The sequence below is a fragment of the Pleurodeles waltl genome, chromosome 8 (assembly GCF_031143425.1).
Source record: "Pleurodeles waltl isolate 20211129_DDA chromosome 8, aPleWal1.hap1.20221129, whole genome shotgun sequence".
Classification (NCBI taxonomy): Eukaryota; Metazoa; Chordata; class Amphibia; order Caudata; family Salamandridae; genus Pleurodeles; species Pleurodeles waltl.
Window position 1 is genome coordinate 15,987,968 of NC_090447.1, and position 23,940 is coordinate 16,011,907.

Below are 23,940 nucleotides of genomic sequence, written 5' to 3' on the forward strand. Positions count from 1 at the left end.
GCAACCTCAAAAATTATTCCTACATGTGGGCCAAAGTGTTTTAAAGATTAACCACTAAGTCACTTTTAGTGAAGGATAGCCACTCCTACTAACGTTTCCAGGCTGCCCACTCTCAGTTTTTCAGTGTTAAGAACTTTCCCAGGCTCCGGGAAGACATGTTTCCATTAAGTCTTCCTGGTCTCAGTTCAGTATATGTTAAAGTGATACAGATTCTAATTGGTCACATGAGAGAGAACACAGATCTCCTCTCTCCCATCCGTGCCTTTGAATGGCAGCTGGAAGACAGACACAATGAAAAGTGTGATGTGAGTGTAATTCTAAACCCGAACATGTATGTGCTTACAATCTCCTCTCATTGATTGTACGCAGGTGTACGTCATAACTCACACCTCTTGAAATATAGTTGGTAACAGGAGTTTACTGTCACCACAGATCATTCCACGTCAAAAAGATGATGCTATTGCCCCTTACCCTGCGTCATGGTGCGCTGTATTTTAAATACGGCGCACACATGTCGGCAGTAGGGGGGGCGCTAAGGAGCCAAGAAAAGTGCTGCGGCACTGAGTGCAGTGGCACTTTCCTTAAATCTGCCTCTAGGTTTGCTAGGGTGTCCCAGTGAAAGGTTACACATTCAACGATACAGTACATTTTATATAGCAGGGGACATGTCCTGCAGCCGAAGGTGCTAAGAAAACCTGCAGTATAAAAGCTCATGCTGATTTCTATTAGGAAGTAGACACATATTTACTTTGCTGTTACATGGGTTGAATCCTCTGCAGAGCTGTGCAAGTGACCTGAACAAACAGTTGCCTTTACTGAGTGGCAATGGTGCTAATTTAAAAATTAAAGCACGTCCTTTAAATAAGGCACATGTGGCTGGGCAAGACCAGCAGGCTGCAGCAACAGAGGAGGTGAACAAACCAGATGCCCACACCAATATCAGGAGAGAACACAGGATAAGATAGATTTCCTTATACTATGTGCTAGTATTTCTCAAAAGTCACAGAGTGTGACTCCTGTGTTCACCCATGATAACTCAAATACTAAGCACGTAAGTGTGGTAGCTGTGGAGGGCCACCACTGGAATTGCCAGGTTAAGGATTACCCAAATCCATGACTGTATGTCAGTGCACATATTGCAGTGCAATCTCTCTTTCACCATTTATGCATCTTTTTAAGCACCAATAAAGTGCAACTCATACTTACAGACATCCCTAACACTTCATTTAACTATAGAATGCCCCCACATCAAAAAAGCTTAAAAGGGTATGCTTTACAAATTAATAAACAGCTGTGATAAAAATGTTTATAATATTTCATATGCACATAAAATACATTGTTATCTTAATTTGTTAACAAATAATGGGCCGGGTGTGTTGACATTAGTAATAGCGATTACCAAATAGTGACTTTTTGCAAATTGCTATTTGGTAATCGCATATATAATTTTTTTTAAAAAGCAGCCCGTTTTCCTTCAAGGAAAATAGGATGTGTTTAAAAAAGATGAAACATTTTATTTTGTATTTTTTAACATTCTTCAAGGGAAAACCATCCCAAGGGGATCTATTCCCATTTGCGAATAAGGTAGCACCAACTTTGAGCTGGTGGTAAAGTACAAATGTTTTTTGACTGCATTTCGGTCGAAAAACATTAGTATATATGACTCGGATTCCAATTTGGAAGTGGTGTCCAAAACATGCCCCTTCTATGTAGTAATTCCATTTTTGGTGGCAACCCAAATTCAAATTAGGTAGCTTGTTACCAAGTCACTGTTAATGGTTTGTAATCATAGATGCATTTATGAAGTTCCAAATGGCCCACTTCTGTGACCTCAAAAATGCTTTGCATATCTGGCTCAGTGTTCCTAAAACAGCTCAAACAGGCCCCATGCCTTTCTGAATTGAAGGAAGCTAGATGAGTAAATAACAAGCTTCTCGTCATTTCAGCATTTCCCTTTCCTTGACTCTCACCTATATGTTGTGCCTAAGATGTGGGAATAATCTAAACACCAATATTGGTAAACCGCTGCTGATCTTTCTCTTTCTCTTAAGCTGTACTTCTTTCTTTACAGTCAGATTTGGCCTCCCTGCCATCCATACTAAAGGGCTGATTTATATGTTAGAAGATCTTCCATAGCAATGGTGACAGAGTATCATTCATGATAACATAGTGGTCCACCAGCCAAACTTAAAAGTGGGTGGACCTTAATTTGGTGATGGTGGGGACTTTTCCTTCTCTGTTGTGGCCAAACTTCTCCGATGGCCTGATGGGTTAAGGGCAGTCAGAGAATTGCCTATATGTTCACTGGCCCAGTTTAGATGGGCAGATATATAGCCATTTCTTGACTATCTGTCACCTCCAGGAAAACTCTGGTAATAAGGGGAAGTAAAACCACACCCTTCTGTGGGGGATGGCTTCTATTTGGGGTTTTCTTTTTGAAAGAAAAAAAAACTTTGTAAATTTCTGTATGGCTTCGTCATGCTTGACAGAGCCATACATCAAAGTTACAATGCGTTCACGGGAACTGCCTTGATGGCAGATCCTGTGAAGGGTAGAAATGTTCTTCTGCCCAATACACATTTCTAAATTTTGGCATCAGGACCTCTGCCAGGGTACCTTTCTATATCGCCATGGCAGAGGAGGTCCCAACTTCAAAAATATAAATAAGGCCCTACATCACTAATGCAGTTACATGTATGTCACTTGACTCTTTTGAGCGGTGTTGCTTTATATTGCATATTTTGTGCTGCACTGCTTTAATTCACCCATCTTGTTAGCTCATTATTTCAACTTCTCCTTTGTGCAGCAAATGTTTTTAGTTTTTATTACACCTAGGCCAGCTGCATTAAATCATTTTTCAATCACAAGCCCTGCTATTCCCATAATCAGTGTTGTAAATCAATTTTAGTAATTTATCTGCTGCTTGTGCCCTTTAGCCTAGTTACATTTTATTCTGTTTCCTTCTATTATTTTAGAATCGGTCACATGCGTGGTGCTGTTTTATTTTCTTTATCTAGTTATCCTTTTACCTTGGAAAGCATTGCGTCTTTTAGCAAGACACTCTTTCAACCTGTGCCTGCAGTAGAGATAGGGTTTTCAGTACAAAGTGGTACACTGGATCTCTAACATACATGAAAACACAGGTATTTTGACGTGGGGACATTTTCCTAGAACACAAGCTGTTTTATTATAAAAGCATTCCCTTGTACCAGGCACATTAGAGGGAGGTTCCAGCAAGATGACTACAACCGCTTGATGATTGACTTCGCTACAGCTGCTTGCTGAGACTACCGGTCCCTTGCTTATTTGGGGATGGTGTTTCTCTAGACAACAAGCACACTCAGGTTTGGGGGATGATGCCTTCCCAGGGGGAATCCTGATGGGTGAATTAAGACTTAGCATGCTGTGTTCCAACATAGCTTAGGTAGGAACCGTGCTTAGCAACAGTATGGTGGGACTTTTTCTGTGTTTCACTTGTCTTGTCACAGTCTTGCTTTTAACATGTTTCATCATTCTTATTATTGCATCTCATGCCATTTTATCTAAGAAGCAGCTAATTCAATAAATCCTATTGAATCATCTTCTGCCTCTGTTTGTCTTTGCATATGTGAGATCTTTTGTAACTGAGAGAAAAGGATGAGATCTGATCCACAACGATTTCCCTGAGAAGTCATTTCTGTCATGTGCCCAGTTGCCACAATCATTCCTGCTCTTGGGCAGAGGAGAGGCGCTGCTAGTTTGCCGGAAACCAGATTAAACCAACAGTTGTCACATTGTGTGGGATTGGACTCAGTTCCCCACAATTCAGGTGGTACTGCCACCCAATTCTAGCAGCCTCATTAGGATAATGAGAGCCCAGGTGACAACAGGGTTTGTGAGTACAAATGACATTTTTTATATTTACTGACCTTATTTTTTGAGAGTGAGAAAAAACCTTCCAAATCTCAATTAGTGACAGCGAATCACAGTGAGAGGAAATTGTGGTTGCAAAGCATTGGAATATTGCTTACTCCTTAAAAGGGGTGGTTACTGATCTACTAAAGAGACATCATTCCCTTTGGACAGCTTCCCCTTTGTTGAATCATGTCAGGATAGGTGGGCAGGGTGGGGGATAGCTGCTGACGATTGATCTGACCTGCCTCACTGATTGGAAGTAATTGATATGACTTGGTAGGTAGTTTGAGTGATGGGGAGCTGTCAATAAAAAGTAGTGGTCCCATCTGGGTTAGCATGTGGCTATGGAAGTGACTAATAGATATTCTACTACTGAGTATAAGATACATTTAAATGTTATGTATATCTGTCAAAGTCAAATGGTCATAAATGTGCATTCATGTGAGCTTTTAGATGAGCCTGTAATTGAATGGGTGCAGATTTAGAACTGTTTTCATCAATGAGGCCTGATGTCCTTGAGCAACACTTTTCAGGAAATAGTAGCATGTGTGCTTTACGAGTATTGGTATATTATCTTGCCAAATAAACACTGATCTGGTGCTCTGTGCTAGCTAACTTCTTGAACCTTAGTTTAACAGAGACTACTCTCAAAGAAAAGGAATGTCAGTGAAGATGCAGTTTCACCCTAACCAATGTCTTAGCTAATATTTTGCCTTTAACAGATAAGCCATGCATCTGTCCTCTCTTCTCTCAGTGACAAGCTCCAGTTCCCATCCTTTCTACGGACTGTTCCCAATTACTCATTCCAGAACATTGGTCTGGCCAGGTTAATGGGACACTTCCAATGGACCTGGGTTGGAATGATAATCTCTAATGACGAGGTGGGAATACATGGAGGCCAGGGCATAAGGAGAGGCATTGAAGACAATGGTGGCTGTGTGGCCTTTATGGAACAAATAAGTCTTCGTTTCTCCAGACAACGGATCCTGCAAGTTGTAAAACTGATCCAGAGACACTCAGTAAAGGTGATCATTGTTCACAGCCCCGATGTCCATGCCAAAGTGTTTCTTCAAACTCTTTATGAACACAATGTAACCAGCAAAGTCTGGGTCTTCACTGCAGCTTTTGCAATTGGCCCAGGCTTACTGGGCAACCTCGCTTGGAAAATACTGAATGGGTCTCTGGGGGTAGCACCTTACACCAAGCCCATGCCTGGCTTTGAAGAATTTGTATCTCACATTCATCCTTCCAGATACCCTGATGATATATTCATAAGAATCCTCTGGGAGAAAACATTTAATTGTAAGTTCAAAGAGGAAATTAGAACTGAAAAGACTCCTGCCAAAGAGAGCCCAGGCACCTGTTCTGGACAAGAGAACCTGGAAAACATGACCAGAGTTTTATTTGAGTTAAACGACCTGAGCTACAGTTACCATGGTTACCTTGCAGTCCATGCTTTTGCCCATGCCTTAAGCAATCTGGTTGCCTGCGTGCCAGGCCAAGGGCCATTCCTCAATGGATCATGTGCCGACACCAATGACATGAAACCCTGGCAGGTAACTGTCAAGCATTGTTTTTATTTCATGAGAATGATGACTTAACGTGCCCTGTAAATATGCATGCCTGTATTTAAAATATGATCCATATCATTCTATCGGTGGTTGTCCTTAATTAAACCTTAGCAGAGGAATGGAAATTTAACATTCTGAGTGCAGTCACAGAAATTAAATTTAAAACAATTCAGAGAAATTATAGAAAGTGAAATGTTTAAAGAAATACCGTGGAGGAATGAGTCAGAGGAGAGTAAGAGATGGATGGAAGGGTGAAAGGGTGAGGTGGCGTGACCCATGACATTTTATCATGTAAATCACACACATTGTAAATTACATCATCCTTTGTGCCATTATAAAACATGGAATTCTGGAATCCCTGTGTTAAAGCCTATCTCTAATTGGCAACTTGTGATGCACCCAGTCGCTGAATACAAAAACATGATTTCAGAACTTAACTGTCATAAATGAGTACAATTGAGTTCTGACTTGCAATGGCTGCTGCCACAGCCATCAGGTCACAGAGTTTTATTTAGGCACCTTTTATACAATGAAAAATAAATATTGCTTTTATTTCCTCTGCTCTATTTTTTTACCTGTTCAGTTACAACCAAAAAGAAAATATTGATGGCAACAGTTTTATTACTTGCACCTCCTAGGTAACTATGGAAAAGTAAGAATATATTTGCATGTTTCTACACATTCTGAGTTACTATAACTTAAAAAGGAAAAAAAAACAGGCTTCTATTAAACTAATTCTAATATCTTTTTGCAAAAAACATCTAACATATTTTTTGATGTGTTAATTTTGCATTATAAATTGTATTTCATTTATCAAGTTTGCAAAAATGATTTTTCTTTCACAGGACACATCTGTGTACCAATTGTGGGAATGCTGATGGTGTGACTATGTATTACGTGGAATAAACTACCCCTGTCATGCATGACAAGGATTTTGCAAGTCATCTCTGAGCCTCAAAGCCTTATAGAGAAACGATGAACGTGATCAAAAGATCTTTTTCCTCCTTAAGGTTATGGAACTCTGAAATAAATTAACATTTAAAAGGTGCTCAGGTGGGCATTAAGGGGTTAACGCTTTAAAACATTTACATATATCTTTACTGTTAGTGTGCAGGTATGCTCTAATTAGCCGAATTAAAGTGAATAGGCAGATCCTGATGGACAGGCCACAACACATAAAAAAAGTTGTAGCAGTCAATATATAACTTTGTAGACTCAGGAACTTGCTCAACTTTTAGAGTACAAAGTAGTTTTGATATCTTTCCATGTTACAATAGGTCTAAAGTCTGTGCTCCTAACAAGGCAAAATCCTGCTTTGGTGTTAGAACGATATGCTCTCTTTTGTGCTATGACTATGTAAACTGATAATTGGACATAAGCAGTGTCTGTGTTTTTAGCACAAATATGATGCTGGACGTTTTAAGTTCTTTGGTGAATTGGCCAGTCAAGAAGAGGTTCATGTGGGCTCTGGCAGGGATGGTAGCTGAGCTGTTGATGAGGATGGGGCTTAATACATGGGTTGGACAGGGATCTGGAAAGACTCTTGATTCACCAAAGCCTTTGTGAGATTACTGAAGTTGTCATCACTGGACAGAGGCTTAGCAAGAGGTTTAATACCGAGCACTCAGGAATTCTCTAACTTCTTGTTAAATTCCTCGGATATGATGATTTGTCATAATGCAATGGTAATTGTGTGGACTTTTTCCTTTCCCATTTCTGACTGCAGATGTGAGGATTTTGAAGCAGTTTTGCATCAGTCAATTTGGGCTTGTTAATCTTTTTGAGAGATCTTTTGAGCCAGTTTTGCCACCTTATTGGGAGGTTGTCATGCTTTTTGCTGGCATGATGTCGCTGAGGACAGATGTCAACCATGGATGCAACTGTTAAACTGAGATTATTTTCCAATCAAATCATAGAAAGTAGTGCAGCCCAGCTGTTTTCATGCTGTAGTCAAAGTTTAATCAGTCAGAGCTATGGAGTTGGTTGGACGTTAAATTATGTGAAGGATATGTAGCATTATCAGTTCAGTTCATGCGATATTTGACTCAGGTTTAGAATCACAATGAATAGCCAGCATATCTCCAGGTGTGTTTGTAGAATTTGGGCCTAGTTTCAGCAATCTACAATAAACATTTCAAAAAAGGGAATTTGGGTTTGTCAAGGTACTGAAATCACACAGTATGTAGAGGTTTTGATGTTTTAGAGTAATATTAGGGACAGATTCTATGAAGGGACCATGAATCCCCAGCCATCACCCTCAACAACTGGACCCACATCAACACGGAAGAAACCAAATCCATCATGAACTCTATTCACTCCGGCGCCCCTTCGGACCCCTGCCCGCACTTCATCTTTAACAAGGCCGACGACATCATCGCCCCGCACCTCCAGACCGTCATCAACTCTTCTTTTTCTTCTGCTACCTTCCCCAAATGCTGGAAACACGCCGAAGTCAACGCCCTACTAAAGAAACCTACGGCTGACCCAAATAACCTGAAAAACTTCCGCCCCATCTCTCTTCTGCCTTTCCCAGCCAAAGTAATAGAGAAGACCGTCAACAAACAGCTGACCACCTTCCTGGAAGACAACAACCTGCTCGACCCCTCACAAACCAGATTCCGAACCAACCACAGCACTGAAACCGCCCTCATCTCAGTCACAGACGACATCAGAACCCTGATGGACAACGGTGAAACAGTCGCCCTCATTCTTCTCGACCTCTCGGCTGCCTTTGACACCGTCTGTCACCGCACCCTAATCACCCGCCTCCGCTCCACCGGAATCCAAGGCCAGGCCCTGGACTGGATCGCCTCCTTCCTCGCAAACCGCTCCCAAAGAGTTTACCTCCCTCTGTTTCGCTCAGAACCCACCGAGATCATCTGCGGCGTACCTCAAGGCTCATCACTCAGCCCAACACTCTTCAATGTCTACATGAGCCCCCTCGCCAACATCGTACGCAAGCACGACATCATCATCACCTCCTACGCCGACGACACCCAACTTATACTCTCCCTCACCAAGGACCCCGCCAGCGCCAAGACCAACCTACAAGAGGGCATGAAGGACGTTGCAGATTGGATGAGGCTCAGCCGCCTAAAGCTGAACTCTGAAAAAACGGAAGTCCTCATCCTCGGCAACATCCCGTCCGCCTGGGACGACTCCTGGTGGCCCACGGCCCTCGGCACCGAACCGACCCCCACAGACCACGCCCGCAACCTCGGCTTCATCTTGGACCCTATTCTCACCATGACCACGCAAGTCAACGCCGTGTCCTCCGCCTGCTTCCTCACCCTCCGCATGCTCCGCAAGATCTTCCGCTGGATCCCCGCCGACACCAGAAAAACCGTGACCCACGCCCTCGTCACGAGCCGCCTGGACTACGGCAACACCCTCTACGCCGGGACCACAGCCAAACTCCAAAATCGCCTGCAGCGCATTCAAAACGCCTCGGCCCGCCTCATCCTCCACGTACCCCGCAGCAGCCACATCTCCGCACACCTGAGACACCTGCATTGGCTCCCAGTCAGCAAAAGGATCACCTTCCGACTTCTCACCCACGCACACAAAGCCCTCCACGACAAGGGACCGGAATACCTCATCAGACGCCTCAACTTCTACGTCCCCACCCGCCCCCTCCGCTCCTCTGGCCTCGCACTCGCTGCTGTCCCTCGCATCCGCCGCTCCACGGCGGGTGGGAGATCTTTCTCCTTCCTGGCGGCCAAGACCTGGAACTCCCTCCCCCCCAGCCTCAGGACCACCCAGGACCACTCCGCTTTCCGGAGACTCCTAAAGACCTGGCTGTTCGAGCAGCGATAACCCCCCCCCCTTTTTCCCCTAGCGCCTTGAGACCCGCACGGGTGAGTAGCGCGCTTTATAAATGTTAATGATTTGATTTGATAATGAAATGTGGAATTGTAAGTAATTGTTCTGCAGATAGGGAATAGTTAGGAAGTGAAAAATAGAGCAAGATAATAGTAGGTAAACAGTGATTGACATTTTGACACAATGGATGGATTAGAGGTGCTAACTCTTTTTGAACAACACTCTTCTTTGGGATGCAATTTGTCATAAATATTTTGTAGCCAGCATGTATGGCTATGTGTATGATTGATCAGATCAAATTCAGTTGAAGAAAAGAAGGTCAATGTTTGAATCCAGTTTGAGAGAAGATAGTAAGTGTTGTGTTGAAAGATCTTGAGTTACTAAGAACATTGGAGAGTTGTTAAGTTTTCTATAATGACTGTTGTAGGAAAGGTTGTGAATTGGGATTGAAGGTAAATAAAGGTAAGTGCATTTTCTTATTCAAGTAAGCATAACAAAGGAAGAATCAGGAATCAGGGAAGAATTAGGGTGAGGGTGAAATGTGAAGGATGTGTTGAAAGGGTAAGTGCTTGAGAGATCACAATTCTGAAAATAAGAGTCAAACAGATCTCTGACACCTGCAGAAAATAAATTATTATACAAGATTTTATTGCAGGTACAGAAGTCAATATGTTCTCGGTAACCTACAAATCTTAAGTAGAGGCGCACAAGGTGAAACAACAATGACCATTCTAAATACTAATGCAGGGGAAAACAGTGTTCAAGTTGAACACTGTTGCTTAGGCAGCTGACCATGGAGCTACATCAAATCTTCCAGATAAGCAGGTGTGAAATGAGCCTGCAAGAGTTTCTTGCAAAGACAAAAATTCTCTGGTACAGGATCTTTTATTCCTAGATGAATGCTAAAGTTGAAACAAGGAGAGGTTTTTGGAATTCCAATGCATACTAATGCATGCTTTGTAAGTAACATAAAGGGGCATTTTTATAAGTAGTTTTGGTCATGCTTACACCACGCAACATTGTACATGCATGGCACAAACCAAGAAATCAATGGTAAGCCACTTTGCAGAGCTTTTAATGGCATCTAAAATATAGATCAAGGCAAGGCAATGCAAATTGCTCTGTTGTTTTACACTATGGGAATGTGTCACATTGCATAAAAACAACATGTTCCTGCCTTTTCCTTGTGACGCAGGCCAGCACAGCAAGGTGACTTGCTGCACTGCCTTGCACCACAAAAGACATACATATATATGGGCTGAAATTTTGCAGTAGGATATAGGAATTGTCAATTGTTCACAATGTTGGCTTATAACACTTCCATCTGCAGATCCTTTACTATCTGAAAAATGTGTACTTCAGGACACCTACTGGGCATGAAATATTCTTTGATGCAAATGGAGATGCCCCTGCAGCATATGACATTCTTAATATCCAGATATCTCAGGATGATGAGTTCCAGCTAGTAAAAGTAGGGAAACTAGACCCATCTGCACAAGAAGGCAAAGACGTCATTGTCAATGATAGTGCCATTCAGTGGAGTTTTGGATCCTCTCAGGTGAGAGCCTTTGCATATTTTAATATTGCTTTTGGAATGAGTGCATGCATGAGTGTAGTATGAAAGGCTAATGAATGGTAGGAAAGTCTGTGCTTGTGTTCATTTAGTCTTTTTCTCACATCAAAATATATGTAGAACATTCATATCAAGAAAACAAAATATAAAATATCAAATTTAAATGACATATTTCTCCTACTGACAAATTAATGACCTATGCTTTGCCACCCTCCCCGATTAGGGAGATACACTATATGCTTCTTTAATGTGTTTTGAGTTTTAACATAAATGTATATTAGATTAATAAATTATAACCAAAGAATAATCAATAAGTAAGGAATAAATTACAGTGAAATGCAATGTCAGCACAAATATATTTAAAAAATGGAAGAGAAAAGAGAGGAGGGAGTATATATGTGGTTCACATAAAGAATAGTCTGAATAAAATATACCAAAGAGTTAATAATATAGGCAATGGTAGAAGATATTTTTCAAACATGGAAAGTCAAAAAGGTTGAAGAACTTCTTGTGCATCATGTGAAGGTGCATTTGAAGCCTTGGCAGATTTGTTGAGGAAAGATGTAACCGGAGTCCACAACTCTTCTCTTTCTAGGACAAGCAATAAAGGTTGCATACCTTTTGTGACCAGTCTATGATTGTCACAGACTACACACCACCATGCTTTGAATGATAGTTGAGTAAGATCTTTCCATTTTGCTGTGAATTGCTGCAAGGCCACTGCTAATTAGAAGTCTAATATCTTAACGTTTAATAAAACATCTGCCCAGTCATCTGATAGAATCCCAAAAACAAATTAGATATTGAGAAAGGCACATGAGAATCAAAGATGGAATTAATTTGCTTCCAAACTTTCAACCAAAAATCAGTGACAGAAGGGCATACGAAAAGTAGGTGTTTTAGGTCAGAATGCTGCGTTGAACTTGTCCAGCAAATGTCTGGTATCTCTGAATTAATTTTGTGTGAATATAAATGGGTGAAGAGTATTCTACTGTAAATGTAAAATATTGTTTGTGTTGTATTGGCTGCATGGGATGATTCCCTTATTTTAATCCAAATCTGCCTCCATGTGGAGATGGACCATATAATTTCTAAATCTTGTTCCTATGCTATCTCAGTTGTGGTTTTTGATCTATTGTTGGAAGTATGATGCAGGTGGTAATATAAAATAGATGTCTTGGGATGTGTATGTAGGAGAGAGGCAAGTGGATGTTGTAAGATTGATGTGGTATTAGGAGCATGTTAAAGAGTATTAGACGCTGTAGTGATACTATTTTGTAAAAGTTGAAAGTTATCGTGGAATGAGGGTGGAAATCCAAAAACTGATTGGGCTTGTGGGAAAGAAATGGGAGATTGGTGATATAAAAGTTGACTAAGCCATATGAGCCCCTTGTCTTTGCAGGACTTCCAATATATAGGGTCTATGTGGTAAGTGAATAAACTTATGATGCCATATAGTAGATTGGAGGAAAGTATGAAGGTCATTAGGAACATATGATATAATAGAATCTTTTAATCTATAGGAGTGGATAACCTTTGAAGCCTACATGTAAATGTGAAGTATTCTTTAAAGGAGAAAGGTGAAATAACGTTGTGTTTTAAGTCGACCCATAGTGGTCAGTATTCTAAGGAGGAAGCAATCCATTGTATAGATTGTCTCAATAAAAATGCTTTATGATATTTTAAGAAGTCAGAAAACCTTACTTCGCCATCATTTTTGGGGTGTTTAAACTGTACTAAGGACATACGTGGGTGTTTTTATTCCAGAAAAAAAGACAAGAGTATGGAATAAATTTTGTTGAAAAACTTAAGGGGGATTTGTGGAGAAATATTGGAAATGGTATAGAGGCTACTTGGTACTAACATCATTTTTATTGTAATGATTAATGAGTGAGGTAAATATATTGAGGCAATTATCCATATTTAGAGGCATTGATGTTTTGATGAATTAGGTGAATTGAAGCCTAGATATTAATTTTTGGAGATTTCAAATTAAGTTTAGGAGATACGAAATTCCATTCAAAAGTAAACTTATTTAGAGGTAATATTTCACACATACTAATATTTAAATTATAACCGAATACAGTGGCATAGGATGTCACCCCATTTGAGAAAACAGGAATGGAGGACTGAGGGGATAAAAAGTAGAATATCATTAGCATATGCAGCTAATTCAAGTTGGTGGTTATTATATGAAAAACCATGCAAAAGTGGGTTTTGCCTAAGTCAGCCTAAAGATGGTTCTAGAGCATGATTAAAGAGAAAAGTGGAAATAGGACATCCCTGACGTACTCCCCTTTGTAGAGTAAAATGAGGGGAAGTCAACCCAATTGCAAAGACAGGAGTTCGAGGGGTGATATAAAGACACGAGATAAGGTTAATTATTTTGGGACCAAATCCAAACCAATGAAGGGTATGAAGTAAACATTCACAGTTTACATGATCAAAAGCTTATTCAGCAGCTTTTTTCCTTCTTTTAGGAGTAAGGTAGATAAGGTCATTTAGAAAGGAACCTGGCGATGCAGAAGAGTGAGTGAAGGATTCAGTGAGAAGAAACAATTTAGAAAAATGCATGTAAAATTCTATTGCTAATCGATCTGGTACCAAAGCTTTATCGTTTTTCAAATTGGGTAAGGCTGTGTAAAGCCTTACTGTGTGATATTTGTTTCTAAAAGGGAAAAGACAAGCTGTGGCAAAGAAGATTCAATAATAATAAATATAAATAAAATATAATAATTGATTCAATGTGCAATTTCTATTGTTTGATTTTGAGATAGTTTGCTAGGAGCTTCCCCATTTTATTTTGGCATCCATAAAATCTAGCACTGGACTTACAGAGGTATGAAGAAGCATTATCATTTGATATTTTGTTAAAGTGGAATTTGGTCTTGATAAGTTGCGTAGAGATTGTTGTGTGTTTGAAGTGTAGTACACATGTTCCAAATATTTAATGTTGTCTAACAATAATTTTGATTTGATTGGGAATGTTTCCTTTTTTTGGATATAAAAGTGTTTATAAATTCCCAAGCTGAAGCTTTGAATGTATCCCAGATAGTATGAAAGGGTGTGTCTGTTGTGTCATTAAATCAAAAGAGAATGTAAATGAGGAATCCAATAATAACAAGTTATTGAATCTCCAATGCTTTGAGGGTTTAGGTTATATATCTTATTGCATAGAAATCCGGTCATGATCAGATATCAGGATAGAACCTATATTTGCAGCGTGTAAGGTTTGGGTCAAATTATGAGAAAGAAAAATATAGTCAATCTTTGATTGTGTGTGGTGAACCTGGAGAAAATATGAATATTCCTGTAGTGTGGGATTACATAAACTCCAGGCATCTGTCAGTTTACATTGTTTAATAGCACAAAGAAATTATTTTTGTAATTTGTTAGGTATATAGTGTGATGAAGTGTGTCTATCGAGAAGAGGGTCAGCCATTTGACTGCAATCCCCTGCCAGTACAAAATTGTTTTGAGAAAGATTTTTTGAGTTATCAGTCCAGAATTGGGAGTCTGGGACAGTAGGACCATATACATTCATTAAAACCTTTGGGACTTTGTCAATCAATAAATTAAGCAATAACCAACACCCATCTACATCAATTTCTTGTGTTATAAATTGGATATGAAGACATTTATGGCAGAGGATTACAATACCATTATCTTATCAGTACCTGATGAGAAAAAACGTTTTCCACCCAAACCCTCTTTCATTTCAAAGATTCCTTCTCTGCAAGGTGAGATTCTTGCAAAAAGAACAATATGTATACCAAGCTTCGACAAATGTGTCAACACTCTCTGTCTTTTATTAGGTGAGTTTAGACCTCTAACATAAAAAAAAACTGATTTCAAGACATCTGTAATAAAAGTAAAATCAGAAATGATAATAACAGAGAAGAACAGGAACAGTGTAGGAAGGAGGGTACAGAACAATGTGAAGAGATGACAATGTAGTATTGATTGGAAAATGATAGGTGAGATTGAAACAAAAAAATATATTGCAATAGAAGAAGGAAAAAGGTAAAGAAGAGGAAGAAAACATGACAGAAAGGGAAAGAAAAAATAACTAAAATACTGCAAAGGAAAATGAGGGAAGATATACCTAAGCAAACTGTGATGAGGGTGAGGGGGGAACCACATGGATAAGATGGCACTTCTAGTTTGTGGTGATCACAAGGCACTCATGAGGTTGAAGAGGATGGATCAGAAGACAAATATAGGAACACACGGTTGAACGTTATCTGCAGAAAAAGACATGAAATTGGGTTAAAACGTGATAAAATGTAGGCATACCAACTATCTTTGTAAAAAAGCATTTTGAGGCTATCATAACAACATCAGAAAAAGAATGATAAGATCTTAGAACTAATCAACAACATAAGGAGGATATGTGATCGTAAATATGTTTTCAAGATTTAGTAGGCAAGAAAACATCCATATTATTGGTTCTTCAGGAGTCAAGAAAAACTTTCAATCGACTGTGATCTTCATGCGTTATTGTTTTATTTTTATAGGTGATTGAAGAGGCATGGGTGAAAGAGTTCAAAATGGGCACTGATGGAACGAAGCACTGGTTGCAAATTTAAAAACTCCTATTGTCGATCTGCAGTATATTTTGCATAATCCTGAGTGAAATTAAGACCATGAAATGTGTTTTATTTGCTTGACCACTGAAATAACTTGTAGTGGCTCAGTATATTCCAGAAATAAAGAATTACTTCTCTGGGGTTTTCTGAGATAGATGCTGTAGTAGGAGGATGTCTCAATCTATAAGCTAGTTGAATGTTAAGTGATATCCCATATGATCAATGAAGAGGTTTAGGAAGAAAAGTGAGAGGATTAAATCCCTCTGTCCTCTTCAGGAGACCGTAAATTTGCAGGTTATCCCTTCTGCTGTAATTTTTGAGATCTTCAACATGTTTTTCTAGGTAGAGAAATTGTGACTGAAGATAATTTATGAGGATGGAGGATTCAATGAGGTTTGTAATTTGATGCTCCACAGCATTTAAACTCTCTTCTATATGAGACCACTGATCACCAAGATATTGTAGTTTTGCATTTGTTTCCGCCATAAAAGGACATAAAGCCCTAATCTCTTCTAGCAGATGATTCATTGATGCAATAGAAGAAGATTTTGTAAAGGAAGGCAGGTCTTTTTTCAGGCTTTTTGTTGAAGACTTATTGGAGGTTAAGTGTGATGAAGTTGGATTAGATGTAGCAGATGATGCAGAGGAATTACTTCTTGTTGATGAAGCACAAGGGTCTTCCATTGTGATGTGTCATTGGCCCACAGCAGGATGTTTGAAATATTTAACAGGTGTGGTTTTCAAAAGCTGTTTAAGTTGTGCAAGCTTGCACATGTACCAAGCTAAACAGCAGAATTATGCTTAAAAAGTAGCAAATTATAAGTGATAGGTAGATTCCTGTGGGCCCCACGTAAAAGGAAAAGAGGTAACAAAAAACAAAATTGGGAGGTTTCCAATTTAAAGTGTGTGGAAACTAAGGGCCTGATTACATGTTTGGTGGTTGAACCACCAGGCAGCCAAGGCGGTGGTCCCAAAAAGACAGCTGAGGCAACAATCTCTCAAATCCCCAGCGGAGGTGTGCTTCACAGTTGTGGCCCTGCAGAGAACGCAGTCAGCAATACAAGGTACATTTTAACATTTGTGTTTATGCAGGTGTGTACATTTTAACCAAAATGTACATAATATGCAAGACACATGTAAAAATATGTTGTGCATGTACTAATCCATTGCTGGTGGGCCATATTTGACCAGTCCAGTCAATGGCAGGAAAATGCAAAATGTACTTACCTTTTTTTTCTCTTTTTTTCATGGGTGTGGATGCTGCCATGAAGGGCGGGCCCTGAATGAAGAGTACCATATTGGAGACAGAAGGGAAGAGAAGGAAATGGGGGAGTTAACATGCAATTACCTTCCATTCCGCCATGTCATAACTAGCAGTCTCTCCTGCCATGGTTGGTTAGGTGGATGTGAGAGAACAGGGCTGATTGTAGAGTCCCCCTAACGTTTTGCCCCCATTTGTCACTTTTTGCTGGTGTTTTCCTGACTCTGATGGTGCCCTGGGTACTGCTAACCACTCCCACAGCCTGTGCTCTGTGTAAAATCAGTATGCAAATTAGGCTAATTATAATTGGCTAAGTCAACCTGCCTATAAGTCCCTAGTATATGGTAGGGCATCTAGGTTTAGGGACCCCAGCGTAGGTAGTGCACCCATAGGTGCACTGCTCAGGTGCCCAGTGTCATTTTAAAGGCAGACCTGCCTTGCTGGCAGCTTTTAAATTAAAGTTACATGCAAATTCGACTTTGGAATTAAAAGTATTTCCAAAGTCTTAAACTAACTTACTTTTACATATAAGTCACCCCTAAGGTGTGCCCTATGTGCCCCTAGGGCTGGGTGCAATGTAACTATAAGCAGGGACCTTATAAAAATAGTTTTATAAGCCCTGGTGAGGTAAAACAGCCAAATATTTTTTTCCCTCATTGTAGTGAATGGCCTCCATAGGCTAGAATGGGGAGACTCTATTTTAATTTAAAAAATCCCCTTAAGTAACAGATACCAGAAGTTTGGTATCAAATTAATTGTTATAATAAATCCCACAACTTCCAGTTGTTGGATTTAATATAACTTGTTCAGGTAAAGAGTTTTAAACATTACCTGAAAAGTTGCCAACTTCAGCCCTGCCATGTTACTGCTTCTGTGCTCTGATTGGCCAGCCTCTGGCAGCCTGGCCAGGCTACATTGATGAGGTGTGAAGTGGCCTGGCTCAGCACAAAGAGATGTACCTGGGGGAGGAAATCTCCCCTCAGCAGATGGGGGAGCAGTAAGGGGGAGGGCTTCCAAACTGGTCTTCAAAGGCAGAGAAGGACATTTGGAGCAACCCAGCAATACACTCACATTCTGCAAACCCAGACAATTAGGTGCCCCCTTGATTAGATTAGGAGAGGGCAGGAGAGGGGTGTGTTTAGGATTTTAGCCACACCAGTGGGTGGGCTCAGCCAGATGTAACCTCTAAAAATCACCTTCAGCCATGATGGATTTTTCAGGAATGTTGCTCCCTGAGATAGATATTTGCCACGCTTCCCAGGAAGTGGTCAACACAGGGGGAAGGACCCTGCCCCTGATTGGAGAACCAAGACCCTCCTGTTTCCACCGAGGAGCAAAGATAAAACTGGCAGACCTGCACCCACACCTCAGATCCCCATCCGATTCCAACAAGGAAGAACTACAGGAGAAGAAGGACTGCCCTGCTGGACCCCTGGCCTATGGCTGTAGGGGGTGGTACTGTAGATGGGCCTCCTCCAGTGCCATGCATCTCCCTCATATGCTCAGCCACCCTTTCCTTGGTCCTGGACCGGAGGTCGTACCACCTTGTGCGGACCTCATCTATTGTGCGGTGGCTGATTCCAATGGCATTAATCTTGGTGAGGATGTCCTGCCAGATTTTTTTCTATTGAGTGTCAGGGACACTCATTGCTGCCTTTCCAAACAATACATCATGGTGCAGGCAGCACTCCTCTGTTAGCACCTCCAGCTCCTTCTCTTAAAACTTCAGTTTTCTTTTCCTGCCAGCACTGGGTGTCTCCTTGTCCTGAGATGCCATTGTTGTAGTAGCTCCTCTCGGCTGGGTGTGACTCTGCTGTTTGGGCTGGGTAGGCTCCTTCCTGTTCCCTGGGGGTACTTCCTGGTTCTGATGTCATCACTCAGAACTAGGAAGTGTGTTTTTCACTATTTTATTTGCACCTACGTGCAATTTGCGAGTCAGTTGCAATTTGTGACTCTGGACCACACCCTTGTGCAATTTGTGACCTCGCAAATTGCGAACTCGCAAATAGCGATTTCGCAAATTGCGAGGTCGCAAATTGCAGTGCGACTCCGCACCGAATAGCTATTTGGTATTGCAATTTTTACGTGCATCTCGTTTTGCGAGTCGGATATAGCCATTCTCAAGGAGTCGCTATTTCCAACTCGCAATATTTTTGTTCCTACATCTGGCCCTAAGTCCGAACGTTGGAAGTTGACTGGGACCTTCCAGCCAGCGTATCCGAGGAGGGCTCCAAGGACGTTAGATCAAGATTCAGGTTTGCCCCAGTCAAAGGATTTTCACCTTGGAAAAACGACTAAGTCCGAAGGTAAAAATCTCGACGAGGGCTCCCGCGACGAATATCCAAGGAAGAGTTCCAGGAGGTCGGACTGAACTGACAGGTTCGTCCTGCTGAAGAAAATCTCCAGAAAAACAACTAAGTCCTAAGGTAAACTTTTGACTGAGGCCTCCCGCGGGCTGTATCTGAGCCGGGCTCCATCGCGGTCGGCCTTAAAATTTGACTTTGCCCCGGTCGAGGTGTGACCAGATGACCAGATTGGTGCTTTTTGTTTCTATGCGCAAGAAAGCAATACTTCTTTAAAAATTCATATCTCTGGTTCCCCTTATCCGATTTTATTCATTTTGGTGTCACATTAAAGCTAAAAATATTTTCTATTTTTATAAATTGATTTTGGATTTTTAAACTGTTTCCTGTGTTTTATTTAATTACTGTTTTGTGGTATTTGAATGATTTATGCTTTGTCTCCTAAGTTAAGCCTTGTTGCCAAGCTACCAAGGGTTGAGCTAGGTTTAATTTACTGAGACCTGACTGGACCTAAGTGGAGGTTAGTGGCCTATTGCTAAGTGTAGGTACTTACCTGCCCTTACCAGTAACCCATTTTTCAGCAGTGGAACAGTACATCATAATGTGCACGGCTGTCCCCTTGCCTATACTACCCTGTGATGGGTGCTTTTGCCCAGCCACCGTCAAAGAGATCAGTGGATGGATGGCAGTGCTGTAAGACTCTGACGGTCTCTAGTTCAGCACACCACCAACACATAATACGGCAGTCAGACCACCAACACAGCAGTGGTCATACTGCTGCCACTCCCATGGCAGTCCCCAGACTACCAAACTCATAATCAGGCCCTAATATATGAGATAACTCTTGTAACTGCAAGAAATGTATAGAAAAGTCACATTCTCTTTTAGTTCTGTATTAAAGACTGCTATATATCAATTAGCTCCACATTAAATGGGGAGAAAACCACAATATCTGCACAAAACTGCAAAAATATGCCTTAAAAAGAGCAGTCTATTTATTAGTTGCATGGCAATCAAAAAAACTTGCATGTATTAGCAAGTGTTAGACTCTGAAACCAAGTAAAGCATAACAAAATTAATGAGCATATGTTTTTTAATCACCCAAAAATATTTATAGAGTTAAGTAAAACTAGTAAGTCAAGCAAAGATGTGAACATGATTACATTTCAGTCATTTACCTCATTAGCTGAAGAAATATCTCAGTTGCCTGTTTTAGAAGGTTGTATGATGAACCGCGCATGCTGGAACAACACATGCCAAAACAACGCGGTTCCACGCATGTCTTTACCACATATGACTTTACAATGAATTTCATTGTGAAAGCATGCCTAGTAATGGCGTGGGTGGAAACGGCATGCAAATCAGCATTTGTGGTTCTTTCATGCAACACGCCCTGAGGCCCAAAACTACCCCCTCCCCTAATACCTAAACTACCCCGACCCCCCACCAGCCCTGAGTCCTAAAAATAAAAATATCCCAACCCCCCACCCTGCCCCTAAAAACTGAAGTACCCCCTCCCCCGCCACTCACATAAAGAAACCTACCCTGACCCCCAACCACACCACATAAAGCTAAACTACCCCGATACCCCGCCCTGAGCCCTAACAAAAAAAACTATCCCCACCCTGCCCCTAAAAACAAAATTACGCCAAGCCCCACACCTGCCAGGAGCACAAAAAAACTCCCCACGCCCCAGCCCATGCAAGCTAAAGCACATGACACCCCCACCCATCCTAAGCCCTAAATCCACACCACTGCTAAAAGCTACCCACCAACCCTGCCCCAACCCACTTACCTCAACGCATCGTCTCCTGATCCCTCTTTCTTTTCTCTCCCCCTCTTCCAGCCCTTCCTTAAACCTTCCCCACCTCTTTAAAAATAAACTACCCCACCCACCACCCTAAGCCCTAAATAAAAAAAATGCCCAAACCCCCTCACCCCCGCCCCTAAAGAAATTGCCCAAACCCCCCACTCTAAGCCCTAAAAAAAATACACAAACCCCAAAACCTGCCCCTTAAAAACAAAATAGCCTGCCCGACCCCCACCCATCCCAATCCCTTCATTCACCCCACCTCAGCCCCACTTACCTCACTGCATCCTCCACGTCCTCTCCCCAACAACACATGGCTTTTTCTGTGCCTTAACCACGCATATACGTAGTTTAGCACATGCGTGGTTAAGGCACAGAAAAAAGCCATGCGTTGTTCCGGCAGAACGTGGTTACGCATGAGAAACATCCTCGTTGTTAAGGATGAGTGGTTAAGGATGTTTCCCACTTTAAAACGTTGCCATCACTTTAAGAGGAAATGTTGGTTCTGCAGAAAGCCTTCTGCTGCCATTTGAAAGGTGAAAGGCATGAAAGAGGGTTTTCTTCTGACCAGCATTGCTTTCTGTCGATATTTATGTCATCATTCCAGTACTGACAACATGGCGGCGTCTCTGAGGAGAGAGAGAGAGAGAGAGAGAGAGACACTCTGCTGATATTCAGGATGCGCTTTGTAGAGCGACAAAAAGGCAAGCTTATGAGAGGTATTACCTCACAGCAACGAGGCAACATTTTAAAATCGAGTCACTCCAAGAAGCTGCCACGGTAAGCCCCATAATGTGCGTTGGCTGCAGGGCTTCAAAGAGTCAATGCCAACTTCCTCAGTGGTAAGCACTCCCCCCTTTAATGAGTTTTAAGTACAGACAGATTCATAAGTCATATGTTCCTGCTGGGCTTTGAGTTGGACTGTGGCTCTCCTTGCACTTCAACCTGCCTACGTGCAAAGTTACTTTCCACAGCTGTACCATGAGATGGTAGACCATTCCACCATGTCTGTCATATAGATCAGCTGATCCTATATACACAGAGTGAATGTTCATTCCAAAGGGACCTTAGATTTTTTTTGGTAGCAGCCCATGTAGAGGGAATGCAGATTGAGAAAGCACTCTAGTCTAATGAACATCACCTGAATACTCACATTTGTCCAATAAATGTACATTTTCTTACATTTCCAGTTCCTATTAAGAGTTTATCAGAAATGATACTCCACAAATGTGGTAGATGTCCCTTCTGATGTATTACCAATCCATTCTAGCCTACAATACTTGCAATACAGAGAGTGGGATATTGACCACAATGTGATGGAGTACATTAGTCCTCTAGAGCTTTGCTTCATTCTCATGGTCTATTTGATGTCACCCAGAACCCCTCAGTGTAAAAAATGACCATGACTCACAGATACCTATCTATAATTTTATTAACCTCTTTACCCCTCCCCCCCCCCCCCCACCTCCTGTGCTGAGCCCTTTTTCACCTATTTGGGGTACTTTGCGCTTAGGGCTCAATAACTCTTTTTTTCCACAAAAGGTACCCTCATCAAATTTCTGCCCTTTTTTCAAATATCCTGGGGATTGTAAAGGTACCCCGGGTAGTGGATTCCCTTGGAGGAGATCTAGAACATATTGCAACATTTTGAGTTTTTTTTAGAAAAATAGGAAACATGTGCTTCAGATAAAAGTGGCTGTTTTTTCCATAAATATGGCATCCACAAACAGTTGGCTGTACTAAAGTCACCATCTTCCCAGCTTTCAGGAACATGCAAAGCTGAATTCAAAACACAAATTTTGTAGCACAGTGTTGGCATTTTTCTAAGAAGTAACCTACTTCTAGTTTGTGGTGGAAATCAGTGTAAAACCCCTTGATGATCCAGAAAAGCTATAGATTTCCAAAACGTAGACAAAATTCTGAAGTTAGCAAGGGGTCATATGTGTAGATTCCTCAAGGTGTGGTTAAGGAAAATAACCATTGAAATAAAGAAATATTAAAAATGAGTAGGAAAGAATGGGCATTTGTGGCAACATTTTCATCTGTAACTTTTTGTCACCATGGCTGATTGACAAAAGCAATATACCATTACTCCCACTAGACCCTTCTGGTTGTAGAGATATATAGGGTTTGTTGGTTCTCCAAGAACCAAAGATACCCAGAGCCAACAACTGAGGTGCACTATACAATGGTTTTACATTGAGTACCTAGTAGAGACCAAGGGGGTCATTCCAACCCTGGCGGTCGGTGTTAGAGCGGCGGCCAACCCGCCAACAGGCTGGCGGTCAAAAAAATGGAATTCTGACCCTGGCGGGAACAGCCAACACAGGCCGCCGATTTAACACTCCGACCGCCACGGCGGCACAAACAAACAGCGCGGCGGTCACCGCCAACAGACAGGCAGCAGACAATGTACCGCCCACCCTATCACGACCCACCAATCCGCCACCTTTTCCGGGGCGGGAGCACTGCCGATAAAAACACGGCAGAAACAGACATTTTCAATTGAAAACGCTCACCTCGAGACACTCCACGCGGAATCCGGACAGCATGGAACCCGAACTCCACATCCTCCCAGTCATTGCCTTCCTACTCTTCTTCCAGGATCACGAACGTCGCCGCAGACGACAACAGTGAGTACAGCTCCTACGACACAGGGGAGGGGGGAGGAGGAAAGGTTACGGGCACACACATACGCGACACACCCACCCCACCCTCACCCACACCCAAATACCTACACACCAATGCTGATTAAAAAGTCAGAGTGACACCCCCAAACCCCTAAAACAAAAATACAAAGACAAAAGGCCATGATTGAAAAAATAGAACTATATTATATCAGTAATTAAGTATAGCGAACTCAGCAATATAAAAATAAATATGTACACATCTGTAACTAAATATATACAGTGAGCCAAAGTCCGGCACAGTTATCCAACTGCAAATGCCCGTGGGCCAATGTGCATGAACACATGGGCAAAGCCCACACACGAGACAGACTCCATTGGAGAGAACACTGCTGGGGCATCACTAAATTAAAACAGGCACCTCAGGGGGAAGGGAAGGGGGGGCACCTCAGCCACATGAGTCCACGACGCCAGATCCACGAAGCTCCTC

The 23,940-nt window shown here is 41.6% G+C and overlaps 1 protein-coding gene across 1 annotated transcript in view; it reads left to right on the forward strand.

Annotated features, from left to right (window-relative positions):
- LOC138249294 (extracellular calcium-sensing receptor-like) overlaps positions 1-23,940 on the forward strand; it is a 197,546-nt gene that overhangs the window by 10,315 nt on the left and 163,291 nt on the right. The window contains exons 3-4 of the mRNA XM_069203251.1: positions 4,617-5,450; positions 10,618-10,845. Of these exons, the coding sequence (XP_069059352.1) occupies positions 4,617-5,450; positions 10,618-10,845 (1,062 nt within the window). The remainder of the gene's footprint in view (positions 1-4,616; positions 5,451-10,617; positions 10,846-23,940) is intronic.